At 42.7% G+C, this 15,594-nt stretch overlaps 1 protein-coding gene and 1 long non-coding RNA gene across 5 annotated transcripts in view; one reads left to right on the top strand and one right to left on the bottom strand.

The window, feature by feature from the left end:
* Positions 1–10,119, top strand: part of LOC125739402 (uncharacterized) — an 11,334-nt gene extending 1,215 nt beyond the window's left edge. The window contains exons 2-4 of the long non-coding RNA XR_007397134.1: positions 8,296–9,021; positions 9,124–9,842; positions 9,982–10,119. This is a non-coding gene — a long non-coding RNA (uncharacterized LOC125739402). The remainder of the gene's footprint in view (positions 1–8,295; positions 9,022–9,123; positions 9,843–9,981) is intronic.
* The window catches only part of itsn1 (intersectin 1 (SH3 domain protein)), a 33,072-nt gene continuing 22,819 nt past the window's right edge, over positions 5,342–15,594 (bottom strand). For 3 of the 4 annotated variants that reach the window (XM_049009113.1, XM_049009109.1, XM_049009101.1), the window contains 11 exons: positions 12,445–12,566; positions 12,220–12,326; positions 11,698–11,881; positions 11,305–11,403; positions 10,478–10,645; positions 9,958–10,170; positions 9,098–9,219; positions 8,898–8,980; positions 8,598–8,681; positions 8,302–8,475; positions 5,342–8,210 (listed from right to left, as the gene is read on the bottom strand). In XM_049009113.1, the coding sequence (XP_048865070.1) occupies positions 8,062–8,210; positions 8,302–8,475; positions 8,598–8,681; positions 8,898–8,980; positions 9,098–9,219; positions 9,958–10,170; positions 10,478–10,645; positions 11,305–11,403; positions 11,698–11,881; positions 12,220–12,326; positions 12,445–12,566 (1,505 nt within the window). In that variant the 3' untranslated portion in view covers positions 5,342–8,061. Of the gene's footprint in view, positions 8,211–8,301; positions 8,476–8,597; positions 8,682–8,897; positions 8,981–9,097; positions 9,220–9,957; positions 10,171–10,477; positions 10,646–11,304; positions 11,404–11,697; positions 11,882–12,219; positions 12,327–12,444; positions 12,567–13,242; positions 15,329–15,594 lie in introns of those variants that run through there. The other variant, XM_049009125.1, reaches the window with a different exon arrangement.

A 15,594-nucleotide genomic window follows, 5' to 3' on the forward strand; every position in this document is an offset into this window, starting at 1 on the left:
TTTCACAGTTATTTGTTTTGATCTCTTTATTTTGCATTCGTGTTCAGCATTAACCCCCTAATGGTTCATATGTGAGATTCTTACTGTAAAATGTATTGTCTATTGTTTTGACAGCATATTTAAGTCAAAAGAAATAGAGCAATGTCAATATTTCAGTAAAAACATTTGGCATCGTGAGAACATGAGCAGAGTACCAGGAATGCTGTGACATTCAAGCGTAATGTTCGGCTCAGCAGACCATCAAATAATTCCTGAGTTCCTTGATCCAGAATTTGAATCCAGATCCTACCCAGTGTATATAAAACCACTTATTGTTCCCAAGCACCTACCCTGACCAAGCCAAGAATTTTAACAAGAACAATAAATCATGTACTAGTCACTTAAAAACGTTATTATATAGAGTCAGTGAAATAGTCACTTCTTAGTAATTAAAAAGTTGCAAGTAAACCCAAACGTGCATAATCATTTGACATTCTCACTTTGGTAAGATAGTAATCCACAGTTTATTAGTCAATAAAATTACTCTCGGGATATTTTGTTTCTGCACAGTCAAGGAAGTATTTCATTTTTATTTGCTTTGTTTTTGCTTCGTATCCAGAGTGTAAGGAAACCTTGTTCTCAGAAATGCTGCTGTTCGGCAGCATTGGAAAATTCCACAATGCGTCTCACTAAGGCTGCCCGTCACGTGACGTGACCTGGCCACGCAGATCTCAGTGCACAGTGCCCTGCGCGTGGCTGCTCTGGGTACCTGATGTTAGGTGCTCAAGGTGCGGAAAACCGCCGGGCAAGGGCTTAACTTCCGGCTGAACATTGGGGGGAGGGGGGTGAAGTCCCCACCCATTCAAGGGGGTCCAGGGGGTTGTACTGGCTGGTTTTAATTACTGAAATTGGAATGGTTTAATTATTATTACAACCCCCTCCCCCGCATCCCATCCCATCCCCCGAAAATTTACGCCCATGCATCGGGGTGTAAACCGTAAGCCAGAGTATGACTCGACATGGCATTTTTAATGATATTCCTTAAACTGCTGTCATCTCGGCACATAGAAATGGAGCAACCCTGATCAAAACTGCATACAGCATGCATTTTTAAAAATGCTATATAGGTTCAGTTCGAACAATAAATGCTTACTTTGAATGTCGCTATAAAATGCTATTCTAAAACTGGAGTTAAAATGTGATGCTGCATGTAAAATCAAACAACGCATGACGTTCTGTGGCTTTATGAATAATATTTAGTATTAAAAACAGAAAACAATGTTTAGGAAGCAAGAGAAATGAGTTTAGCGGGCGAACATAACGAACGAGTCAATTCAGTTTTTTAAGCACTCAAGGTAAACAACACCGAGGGGTTGTAATTTTCCACTCTAATCTTTGTAAGGCGGAAGTAAATTTCCATTGTACTGACATCGTCGATGATGAACTATGTCTCCCGTGATGCTTAGCGCTGAGACTACAATACCCAATATGAATCATCATAACGTTCGCCCATCAGTAAGGAAACATTTCAGTTGTTTGGAGGCTTCTTGTAGTGTTTTTTTTTGAGGAAATAATGTTTCTTTCTGGCTCAACAGGATAATCGTACTATTAATAATTGCTGTCGTATCCTAAGATTAGTCGTAACCGGTACAGGCTTTACGTATGTTGAAAGCCGGTTTGGTGCTTCTGAGGAATACGTATATGCATATACATATCACTACGTGATATATACGTGTGTGTGCATATATATACACACACACATATATATATACACACACACACATATATATACACACATATACATACATATATATATATATATATATATATATATACATATATATATACACACACATACATACATATATACACATACATATATATACACATACATACATATACATCCATTTTCCAAACCGCTTATCCTACTGGGTCGCGGGGGGTCCGGAGCCTATCCCGGAAGCAATGGGCATGAGGCAGGGAACAACCCAGGATGGGGGGCCAGCCCATCACAGGGCACACTCACACACCATCCACTCGCACATGCACACCTACGGGCAATTTAGCAAGTCCAATTAGCCTCAGCATGTTTTTGGACTGTGGGGGGAAAGTAGTACCGGAGTACCCGGTACCGGAGTACCCGGAGGAAACCCCACGACGACATGGGGAGAACATGCAAACTCCGCACACATGTGACCCAGGCGGAGACTTGAACCCGGGTCCCAGAGGTGTGAGGCAACAGTGCTAACCACTGCACCACCATGCATATATATATATGTATGTATGTGTATGTATGTATATGTATGTATGTGTATATATATATATATATATGTGTATATATATGTATATATATATATACAGTCAGGTCCATAAATATTGGGACATCGACACAATTCTAATCTTTTTGGCTCTATACACCACCACAATGGATTTGAAGTGAAATGAACAAGATGTGCTTTAACTGCAGACTTTCAGCTTTAATTTGAGGGTATTTACATACAAATCAGGTGAACGGTGTAGGAATTACAGCAGTTTGTATATCTGCCACCTACTTTTTAAGGGACCAAAAGTAATGGGACAATTGGCTGCTCAGCTGTTCCATGGCCAAGTGTGTGTCATTCCCTCATTATCTAATTTACAAGGAGCAGATAAATGGTCTAGAGTTCATTTCAAGTGTGCTATTTGCATTTGGAATCCGTTGCTGTCAACTCTCAATATGAGATGCAAAGACCTATCACTATCAGTGAAGCAAGCCATCATTAGGCTGAAAAATAAAAACAAACCCATCAGAGAGATAGCAAATACATTAGGTGTAGCCAAATCAACTGTTTGGAACATTCTTACAAAGAAAGATCGCACCGGTAAGCTCAGCAACACCAAAAGTGTTGCAAGACCACGGAAAACAACTGTGGTGGATGACCGAAGAAATCTTTCCCTGGTGAAGAAACAGAACAGTTTCTGAACAGTTGGCCAGATCAAGAACACTCTCCAGGAAGTAGGTGTATGTGTGTCAAGGTCAACAATCAAGAGAAGACTTCACCAGAGTGAATACAAAGGGTTCAACTAAAGATGTAAACCATTGGTGAGCCTCAAAAACAGGAAGGCCAGATTAGAGTTTGCCAAACAACATCTAAAAAAGCCTTTACAGTTCTGGAACAACATCCTATGGACAGATGAGACAAAGATCAACTTGTACCAGAGTGATGGGAAGAGAAGAGTATGGAGAAGGAAAGGAACTGCTCACGATCCAAAACATACCACATCATCAGTGAAGTATGGTGGTGGTAGTGTCATGGCGTGGGCATGTATGGCTGCCACTGGAACTGGTTCCCTTGTATTTATTGATGATGTGCCTGCTGACAAAAGCAGCAGGATGAATTTTGAAGTGTTTCGGGCAATATTATCTGCTCATATTCAGCCAAATGCTTCAGAACTCATTGGACGGTGCTTCATAGTGCAGATGAACAATGACCTGAAGCATACTGCGAAAGCAACCAAAGAGTTTTTTAAGGCAAAGAAGTGGAATATTATGCAATGGCCAAGTCAATCACCTGACCGATTGAGTGTGTATTTCACTTGCTAAAGACAAAACTGAAGGGGAAATGCCCCAAGAACAAGCAGGAACAGAAGACAGTTGCAGTAGAGGCCTGGCAGAGCATCACTAGGGATGTAACCCAGCGTTTGATGATGCCTGTGCATTCCGGACTTCAGGCTGTAATTGACTGCAAAGGATTTGCAACCAAGTATTAAAAAGTGAAAGTTTGATTTATGATTGTTAATTTGTCCCATTACTTTTGGTCCCTTAAAAAGTGGGTGGCAGATATACAAACTGCTGTAATTCCTACACCGTTCACCTGATTTGTATGTAAGTACCCTCAAATTAAAGCTGAAAGTCTGCAGTTAAAGCACATCTTGTTCGTTTCACTTCAAATCCATTGTGGTGGTGTATAGAGCCAAAAAGATTAGAATTGTGTCGATGTCCCAATATTTATGGACCTGACTGTATGTATATATATATATATATATATATATGTATGTGTATATATATGTATGTGTATATATGTGTATATATATATATGTATGTGTGTGTCTGTGTGTATATATATATATATATATATATATATGTGTGTGTGTACAGGATTTCAGTCTCTAGATGTGCAAAACTGGTAGAGACGTACCCTAAAAGCCTGGCAGCTGTAATTGCAGCAAAAGATGGTTTTACAAAGTATTGACTCAGGGGGCTGAATAATTACGCACACCCCACTTTGCAGTTATTTATTTGTAAAAAATATTTGGAATCATGTATGATTTTCGTTCCACTTCTCAAGTGTACACCACTTTGTATTGGTCTTTCACGTGGAATTCCAATGAAACTGATTCATGTTTGTGGTTGTAATGTGATAAAATGTGGAAAAGTTCAAGGGGGGTGAATACTTTTGCAAGCCACTGTATGTATGTATGTATGTATGTAAGGTCTGTTATTCTGCTCTGGTTTTTGGTTTGGCATGTCTTACAGCCCTGTTTTATTTGAACACCATAGATGTCCATAGATCTTGTGTATAATTTTCTGAATGGTCTGCTTCTGTGGCTGTTCTCTTTGGGAACCAAGTACTTTATTAAACGTATTTAGTTCAGGATGCACAAAGGTCACATGACCAGGGTAATTTCCATATGTATAGGCAGTCACTTATCTATGTGTACAGTTAGCAACCAAAACAAATTGGGGCAGGTGTGTCTCTCCCTGTCCTCACACAGGTCAGCCTAATCTGGGCTGTAGAAACTGATGGGGACATGTACCTCCCAACATTTAATTTGGCTTCATTCATTGCCTTTGTGTTTAAATGATTGTGACCTCCCACAACGCCAAACTTCCTCTCATGGCACTGAGGCTAACCATAATCTGTGTTGAGGACGCTACCATGGATCAGGAGACGTAGGTGAACACATGGAGGCTGAACCGTGTTGGTAATCTGTGCCGGAAGATGGTTAATGGTGTTTAGGTTTCACCGGTGTTATGGACATCTGCTGTTATGTCAAATTTTTCATAAGCAGACTCATGCAGAACAGCACAATGCCCACTAAACGTAGTGACTTGTATTTAAGATAAGGATGTGTTATCGGACTGTAGCCTTTATCAAACCAGATTATGCAAATCCTGTGCTTCTCTAACACTAATAACCCCCATCTTAATTTGACAATCATCTGTATCTGGGAAACGTATGCAGACTTGCACTCTGCCCGAGATCCAAAAGCTGATCAGCATATTCTTCTGAAATACATAGAGCACAGATAACATGAGCAAACTAACTTTAAACTTGTAGGAAATGGTGTTTGTGTGTGATAGCACACATTGAGACCGAGCTGTCATTAAAGAAAGTCTTGCTTTAATAACAGGTTGGCATATTACAGCAATGAACACCAGGCGGCAGCCATGACACATGGTGCTATGACTTCATCTGTAGAACCAGCATGCTTTGTTGTTGTTGAGACAGCATGGAGGGTATAGACAGTAGGTAAATACAATGGAATCTATCTATTGTACAAATCATACAAATGACCTTTCTTATCCTTCAACATTTTAATATTAAATCTCTCCAATGTGACTCCTCACCCCAGCCCCCCACTTTAAAAACTATTCTTTGTTATACAATTTTGATAAACTTCACTACAACTCTTTAAGTGTTGTTTTAAGTGACTGGCAACACAACCACAAACTTTGGCAAATGCACTAGGATTTTCTTGGTAAGACACAAGTAGAAGACCCCTCAAACAGGAGTGAGGAGAAGAAGATCACCACTGAAAAAGAGTCATAGGTGACTTGGTGGTGGCAGCTACTAAGGCAGTGGATTCACGTACCACAACTACACCCTGATCATTCATTAGACACACACACGAATGCCCACAGAGAAACACAACAGGACAATTGGCCTGCCCTGGAAAGCATTGCTGCAGCATTACACTGAAGTCTCTCTGCTGCAGATTTCCTGGGAAGGGACATGTCCTATTTATTAAGCACAATATCTTGTCTTGTGGGTCACCATACATAATGCAGATAGATGTTTTCATCTTCATTATAGGGTGTTGAGTCCAGGTAGGACTGCAAGATTATGCAAGATGTACAGTTTTAGTTTGATTCAAGAATGCACTGAACAACTACATCGGCCTTAGATATCTACACATAGCAGTTAAAACGGGAACTTTCTCCAGACACCCCAAGTGTTGGTACCTCAACTGCAATGCATGTCCTCCTTTGCTACACCAATTTGGTTGCTGGATCTGCTAGTAATAATCTGCAATACAGCATATATAAGAGTGTGCCAGTCAAGAAATACACATGGACACATCACACACCTGGAAGATAAGAGTTTACACACAGCCCATTAGAAGCTGCCAGGAGATTTTCCTGTAGAGTGATGAGATGCAGAGAAACTCAGACATCAAACCCATCACCACTAAGTCTCGGGGTTCATAGTCTTTGTTATGTCAGTCACGTGTCATTTACAGTGCAGTCTAGGTAACTTGTGATGTCTGTGCTAGAAAAAATAAACAGCAGTATATTCAAGCAACCCTAAACTGCAAGATGGCAGTTGGGGAATCAGGGATTTTATGTCTTCAGCCAAACCTCCAAAAAAATACCCCAATGCAAAAATGCATGGCCTAAAGAAAAGGTCTGAAACATGGAGTGAAAATATTATTTGTGTAGGATGGTATATTGAATATTATACATCACATGGTAATAAATTTTAAGACAAATTTCTACAAAATAAATAAATAAATTTACTAGATACACATCGTGTTGCAAAACAATTTTCAGTAAACGCTGTAAATGCCGTATTCCAGTGTCGCGTCAAGCCGACTTCGCAGTCATTTGTCTCATAACAATCATGAAACATACTGAAAACTCACCTCCTGACATTGCGAACTTACTGTCATATTAAAATTGAGCAGACAGAAACAGAGATGCGGTTCTGAGCATAAGGATGCTGGATTCAAAGTAAACTGAGGGACACTTTCCAGGTAGCCACTGTAAGCATCACTGAACCGTACCCATGTAAACCCACATCCATGCCAGCTAGTTCTACAGTATCTCACTGTACAATTCCCTTTATAGCAGCGTGTCCCAACCTGGTCCTCAGGAGGCCGCAGAGGGTCCTCATTTTTGCTCCCTCCCAGCTCCCGGTCAGCAAAAATGTGGACTGTCTGCAGGTCCCTGAGGATCGGATTGGGAAGAACTGCTTTATAGTTTCAGCAAAAGCAGCAAGACCACAAACTGCCTCTTCAGTCCCACTGATAATCATACACACAGCTACTGAGGATCCCTTTGATTCGAAGACACCAGGCAGTGCTATATGACTCACCTACTATTGTTAAAAGAGTGGTCTTCTTTACTCTTTGATGTGTCACATTACAGACTTGCACGCCAAGAAACACATACAGCATCTAGCTGTTAAAAAAAAAAAAAGTCTTTAAAATAAATGAGGTTTCACTTGGTACGAAGCATTAAAAAAAAACTCGCATCATTCTTCAAGTACCCATGTGACCCCATACAGCTGTGATTCCAGGTCCCATGTGACCCTGTGCAAGTATGATGTCTGTTACCATGTGACCCTGTGCCGATATGATGCGTGCACCCATATGTGTGACACCACAGCAGCATGACCCTTGTGCCATAAGAACGGCTCCTCATATTTTCCATATCTCCGTACTCTGGCTCTGCACTTGATTTACTGATTGTGTAATTGTGTTCTGTGTAATTAAGTCCTCTTTTCCAGGGGTCAGCAGGTGTGATTAATAAAACCGGTTGTCAATTATGACTGGTTATGTGTTACCCTACTTTCTGCATGTGCTGTGACTGAACACATGAATTCATTACAGCACTTCTTAAGAGAATTAGGGCTGTCACTTTTCAGTAAAGTAAGTGGGCCAAAACAATATCCAAAGAAACCTAAATGCATTCTTTTACACTCCTTTAAGAACTCAAATAACTTACGCAGACATGCTCACATACACACACACTGCAGCTTGGGCTATTGTATATCGGGGGAGGGAACACTGAGATCAGGAGTACGGACACAGTCTGCTCTAGGGCTCATCAAACAGTTGCAGGTCCAGCCGAACCACAATCTCTCCAGTTGGAACCTCATGCAAGAGTAGCCTCTTGGTGATGGGCCCCTTCGAACCCTGGTCCTTCTTGATATCCGCTAGGCGTATTTCTGTCCTGCCCAAGAAGTCTGCAAGTGAACAGATCATGTCATTTAATGGATCACCAGCACCTGAAGGCACCAAGCGTCTCATCTACTTTCTTATGTGTTGCAGACTGACCATCCGGAGAGAACTGATCCCTCTCAAAGACGGTGACACACAGCACATCCTGCTCCAGGTCTTTGATGAAGAACTGGCAGTTGGAGTTCCACTTGGGGTTCAGGGTGTCCTGCATCGTCTTGGTGATGTGGCACTGAGAGGCCATGGTTACCTCACAGTACGGGTTACTCTTCCCTGGACATTTAGATACACATACATTTAGATACACAGCAGGCAAATACCCATCAAGCAGTGGAAGATACCTTTCACAGACCACGGGTTGGGCTAGAACACGTACGACCAGGGCACAGGCTTACCATGAGAACGGCAGGGTTTCAGCTCGATGCCCTCCACAATGTTCACCATCAGTCGGCCAATACCAGTGGCCCTCTGAGACCGTACTGGGAACAGAGACACAGTAGTTAGAGATACCCCCTGGAAAATGGATGCTTTCAATGTGCATCATGTTCCTACTAACTCTCACATCACACCAGTACAGCAAGTGACACTCTTCATTACCATGATCTCCATTATCTGTCCTCATTCGTTCAGGCCGGGTTACCGTTTGGCCCATGCATTAAAATGTATATCTGCATGCCTTTGTGTGGCACGCCTACCCAGATATGCCTTCTCTCTTTTCTTTTTCTCAGTCTCAATGTAGAGCTCGGAGGCGGCCTTGATCTTCTGCACCCAGGCCGTCCTGCATGTCAGACACCCACAAGCAGCACCAATAAGCTTTTGGTATCTCTATCTGCAAGTCCATTGCTACAACAGCCTTGTGATTTTCAAGCCGAGCCTCTGTGCACATTTGTCCCACCTCTCACTGATGCTCTCTGCCCGCAGCGTGTAAACCCTGTCGATGTGGGAGATGTGGAACACTGGCTCGTCCCCGGATGGGTCGGTCGGCAGCTTCACCAGTACCTCATTCAAGAAAATGGGCTACAGAGAGACATGGGTACACAGTGCACACCAGGTGAACTGTGACAAGGATGGAAATATCGAGTGTATGGGAAAGTGCGCAGATAAACAGGTGAGGGATCTGTGCTTGTTACGAGTTTGAATCCCATGTCTGGCAAAGTAACCATATGACCACTGGGCCCTTGAAGGGTCTTAATCCCAGCTTGCTGGTTGACCTTCTCTGCGCTAAAGCTTTCCTCATTTGTACAACACTTTTGGGCAAAAGTGTCTATTATTTAATTACAGTCATGCATCTCTTAACGATAGGGGTACATTCTGAGAAATGCATTGTTAGGTGATTTTGTCGTTGCGTGTACTTACGCAAACCTTGGAATTTGTGATACATGTGGTCTATCACTGACTGAAACATTGTTAGGTGCAAGACTGTAATGTAATGAAAATTTCACATACGAGTATTTCATGCATAAAACCGAAATTGAACTGTTTTAGCTTTAAGTAAATTTAAATGTATTAAAACATGTGATTTTTTTCCTTAAGGAACCCAAGTGTACACAGAGTACATTCCACAGAGTAGATAGAAGATTACTGAGAGTGTGCAGCAACACGAAGCGTTCATTACACCACAGAGTATGGACAACAAGAAAGTATGCACTATGCCAAAGATCGGATAGAAGGTCACTCAGTGTTCACTACTGCACAGAGAGGCCAGAGGGCATGTGTGCCATCACATCCCCTCAGCTCCCAGGGATGTCTACTTACTGTCTTGTACATCCTGTATTGCAGGTGAGACTTGGGGCTGAAGACCTTTTCTGACCCCGAGGAGCCCAGTGGCTTGATGATCTGAGTGAGCAGCAGGAAGTCGTTGAAGAGAAAACCATACAGCTCTTTATTGCTCTTGGCCTTGTAGAGCTTTCCGCTGTGCAGGAATTTTCTAGGTCCCAGGCAGTTGGTCACTGAATTGAACACCAGTTGCTTCGGGACAAAGTGTAGAGGAAGGGAGAGAAGCATTGTACTAGTAAATATATGCTTTCTTAATTTATACACCAGAAGTCAAACATGTTTGGCACAAATATGTCTGCTTAACATTTCCATCACTGAGATTTAGAAAAAAAAAAAACAACGTAGATATTTTGCAAGGGCATATGTCTCCCTCCTGTGGTGGAGAATTCTGCACAACAATTGTAACTTAAGCAGTGAAGCAGCGAGTTTGATGGTGAGCTAGAGCCTCGTTCTCAGAGATGTGCATGAATACGTGTGCCTAGCACCCGAGTGACTGTACCTCGGATAGCCCTTCACACTGCACGTGGGTCTGGATCCACTCCAGGCGGTCCGAGTTCTCCTTCTCGCGGACACCCTCATTGACCTGCGAGCACAGCTCCTCTGCTTTCTCCAGGGCCTGCCGCAGGTGGCTGTGGTCTGGGTGGCTCTCAGGCGTGTTTTCCAGAATCTGGGGATAATCCCAGTATCAGCCTGATTGATTTCAAGTGCGAGGTGCCACATTGTTCTGATGTACCGTGTGGGGTTGACCCAACCCTTTTGTGGGGCTCTAAGCAAAATCTGATTAACCTAGATGTCACTGTTTATCTTCGTTCCCGTTCTGACAGGCTGAGCAGTTGGGGCACCCCCTGGTGGCCACTGGGCCTTAAGTAGACTTTTAGTTCGCTTGAACCTTGGGCCGGCTTATGAGTTTTACTTACACAAAAATGTTCTGAGGGCAGAATGAAAAGTGATTGGTTCAGAGAGATAACGAATCAGATTGCTACACCAATTTGGTTGCTGGATCTGCTAGTAATAATCTGCAATACAGCATATTATATAAGAGTGTGCCAGTCAAGAAATACACATGGACACATCACAGGGGGTGGGTCCAACCAACTAGAGGAGGCAGGACAAACCAATCAGATGTTTTGGACCCACCTCCTCTACAAGCTGATTGGTTTAGAGAGATGATCATTTTTTGTTCTGCCCACGGAACATTTTTGTGTAACTAAAACTCACATGAACCCTAGCATGGTTCTTCAGAGAGCTGTGACTTTACCAAGAAACCCTCCTACTCTGCTGTATAAGCACCATTTCAGGCTTTGGGGTGGCTGGGCCTTGACGTACGTTTCTGATGAGCAGGGGGTAACGCGTCACTCTCTGCATGGGCTTCAGAAGGAAGCTGGATAGCGGCATGCCTTTGCATCGTGGGTCCATGGCCAGCCTCTGAAACAGCACATCCTCGGTCACGTTAGCACCTCCAATTAGTTCTAAATACTCTACCGGGCCAGATATGGACTGCAGAATGCACTCCTAAGCCATAGAGAATGCAGGGATCAACAGTTATGGAAAAATTACATACAAATAATTAAATGCAAACTGATAAAACTATTAATATAAGCCTGAATTACAGCTATGATTTTTAAGACAAGTTTTATAAAAGCAAACCGACAAGTGGACATGACTTTAGCTCGCCCCCCCCAGCTTCGTAGACAATGATGCACTTCAGCTGGCTGCTACCTTGACGAATTCCTTGAAGTCGGGCACCTCGTCCGTCTTCTGCTGCAGGAGGGTGGCACCGTTGAGCTGGCAGCTGCAGAAGCGGATATAGGGCTGCATGTGAGGCAGCTGGGCTGTCAGAATGTCCCCGATCACCTTGACTGGCATGCGCTCGCCCGACATCTTCTTCCTCACCCGCAGGGCTCTGGGGGATTGAGGAGGAGAGACTTACAGAACAACCCAGAAAACTTGCCATGTTTTGCTGCGGGATATATCGTGAAATTTGATTGAATTTCATTTTTGTCTAAAATCCAATAACTTCAATCCATATTCGTGTCATTCTAGGTTCTCTAAGTGGAATGTCTCACTTTCTTCAATTATGCCAGACCAAGTAAAAATGATCATTTAACACTAGGTTTGGGTTGGGGGTCTGGCTAGGTGCATAAGAACTGGGAGCGACAGGACGTCCCCAATAAACAGATCTTTGAAATTAAATTAAGTTGTGTCCCCAAACTCTCTTATATGCCATTGGGTCAGACATACTTCAGTAGCTTAATGTTACACATGATCAGCTCCTTCCAGTTGACGAAAATCATGGCGGCTTCCTTCTCTGTCAGCAGCTCGGACTCTTGCATTGGCTTCTGGAAAACCTGCGCATACCACAGTACAATGTTTCTGCAGTGAGGGGGCCACAGAGCAGAGGGCATGACACTTCCGGCGCCAAGTACACTAATGAAAAGTCAGGCTACGTCCTTCTCCAGCTTATACCTCAGTCACCAGCTGAAGGTCGCTGACGTAGTTCTCCTCTGTGACGATGAGCTCGTGGGTGTAGCCCTGCCGCTTCCTCTCGGTGGGTGTCAGCATGTCCAGGAGATGCAGGTCAGCACACCCTGCAGATCAAGTCAAGTCAAGCTATATTGTCATCACAGCCATGTATAATACACCCTTGAAACGAAAAAAATGTTCCTCCTGGACGCACGATGCAACACTCTTGACAGGATGGGATAACAGCCTGGGTCAGGACCAGCTCCGAGTGCCAGGCCTCCATGCACACCCTGCCAGAAGTGACAACCATTTGGGCCCTGACTTCGAAAACACAGAAGCAGTTTCAGTGTTATCAGACAGGAAATGAAGGAGACCCAGGGATGTATCCATGGAATGAATCCCTAATATACATCCCCTAACATATCTTCATATCAGAGACACAGAACATGGTCAGACAGTCCCTGGTGCAACTGGAGTTAAGGGTCTTGCTCAAGGGCCCAATGGTGCATCACTCTGCCAGCCAGGAGATTTAAATCAGCAAAACTGCAGTAGAGTCCAAACCCTCAAAGCCACATACAAATGCAAACATACGGAACTACTTCCTGCGAGGATCAGAATTAATTTTCCATGTCGGCAACATTTTGTAATTTTGTTTGTTTCCTTCCAGTGAAAAGATTTTCTGTGAGATTTCTACTATTCTCTATAAAGTTAAAGCATCTCTGACGCAATGTCTAATAATAAAATAACAAAACCAGAAGACAGCTGTGTACGACATCACAGATGAAACACCAGGAAATGAAAAACGTTCTAAAAAATGCTTTTTATTTCTTATCGTGTCTACCTGGGCCTCACGATGCCACACTCTAAATGAACGGCCTTGTAAGAGACTGTGACCCCAACGTGTGAGAGTCATTCTGCTTCTGTGAGCGAGCAGCCACACTGTGAGCGAACAGAGGCTCCTCAGGTAAACAGCCTCACGCTGAATACATACGGAACGTCACTCGCCAACTCGTCAAACCATCGCTCCTTGCACAGATTTGTACTCATCTACAAAGCTTATATTAAATCTAATTCTTGTATTTATATTTCATTCTTTAGAACCATTTTCGATTCGCTTCAGTAACAGAAACCAATAGAAAAGGACATTTCATTTTATTTTCCTTTTTCTGATTTCCCCATATGCAATATGACAAGAAAAGAAACCAGTTTTAGGATTGTGTGGATCATCTGGAGGCCCAGATGTCTCTGACCGGAGCACATAAAAGTCCCAGGAGTCTTGGGTTCTCCAATAATGGTGGAAAACCAGCTAAGCCCAGCATATCGTAATGCGGAACCAGTCGTGAAAAACAGCAAACAAAACGTTCTGTACAAGTACTTCACATTACAATTTTAGAGTTACAGTAATTGATAATACTGTTAGGGAATAAAAGAGTAAATAGTATTTTGGCATGTATTGTTTGTTTGTAGTAAAACACTTAAAGACAGACCCGTTTATACGGCAGATACACCAGGAGATCTGCCGGAGGTTTCCGCACTGGAGTTCTGCCGTTACTTTGGGACTGAATGGAGAATGTCTCCACTTTGTGATTTACTGCATTCTTTGGACTTCCAACAAAAGGACAAAGGAAAATCGGAGCCACGCTGGAATTTAATTCTTTTTCTCTCAAAATGATCTGCTGTTAAAACTAATTTTCATATGAAATAAAAAAAAAATTTAACTATATACTGGAGATAGTAGCCAAAGAAATTATCCATTACAATCACTGATTTATAAAAAATAAACTAGATTGGTAGTGACATGGTATACAGAATTAAAATGTAGCATTTTAAGCACATTTTTAAAATGTAGTTGGACAAAACTTGAGAAAACATGTAAACTAGTTGAATTCATTAAAAAAACAGTTCTTAATGCAAGTATATATTTAGTGGAAAAACAAAGTGTTAAAATCCCCAATTAATCATATGGGGGAAGACAACCTTACTCTCACCTGAAAGTGTGTGTGTGTGTGTGTGTGTGTGTGTGTGTGTGCGCTTTTTTTTTTTGGTTTAACACACCATTTAGTCCAACACATTTCTGGAACAAAATAGGCAAAGGAAAAGCATGGCAAAACAAGCTGTTAATATAACGTTTGGTCTAACAACAAAAATAACACTGGACTCACAAAAGGGGGAGCAAAGGGGCTCTCATATGGGGGGTGGGGGCTGCAGATTAATCGCAACACCCATCTCACCTCTCTCCCCATCTGACCATGGCCACTGAACTCCGACTCCCCACACTGGTGGGGTGAAGCAGCTTTGCCAAGAGGCCCTTCAGATGATGTGCACCATTAATGCTTTCAACACTGAGCTTGGCGATAGTGGGTCTTTCTGTGGAGCAGGACTGTGGGAGAGTGAGGGAGCTGCTAGGCATTGGGCGGAGGTCACTGGCCAGGTCAGGTGGCCTGACCTTGATTTTTCGGGACATAAATGATGGACGTTTAGAATGACCGAGGCCTCCAATGACAACGCACAAGGAAGAACAACACCCATACAGTATTTCAATCACAGAAAGCCACAAAAGGACCCACTATCCAAGCACATCTTCATGACAGTCTATTAAAAAAATCTTGCTTAAAAATAAAAAGAAAAAACAATGAATTACTGAATTTATTATAATTGCAGGAAAGAGTTGGAGGTTGCTTGTAGATTTTCCATGCATGTATGATTTAAAATCAAATAGTAACTGCTCTGCAGTGGGTTCTTCTGGCCCAAAGGCCAGTTGTCGATCATGCAGGAGTCACATGATCAAGGGCTGCATCTCCCATCATCCCGCGGGGCAGTGTATAGGGGATAGTGGGTCTCTTTGAGGACTTTCAAGGCTGAGTGGGAAATGGGCAACATATGATTCCTGGAAAGAGGAGGAGAACACAGCACATAAGCAAACTGAAGAGTTAAACACGCACAACAAAAAAATGCAAATACACAGGCTAAGAAAAAAAAAATAAATCAAATGAATCTGGCACAACACCACATGAGGCAAACATGACAGAGGTCTTGCATGCCAGGCAAATGTTGGGAGGGGGCAGCATGACAGACAGACTAAGAACAATGGAGCAATGCTGAAGGCTGGACTGGACACAATGGACTCACACCTACTGGGAAAAACTATAGCAT

The sequence above is a fragment of the Brienomyrus brachyistius genome, chromosome 1 (assembly GCF_023856365.1).
Source record: "Brienomyrus brachyistius isolate T26 chromosome 1, BBRACH_0.4, whole genome shotgun sequence".
In the NCBI taxonomy this organism is placed as follows: Eukaryota; Metazoa; Chordata; class Actinopteri; order Osteoglossiformes; family Mormyridae; genus Brienomyrus; species Brienomyrus brachyistius.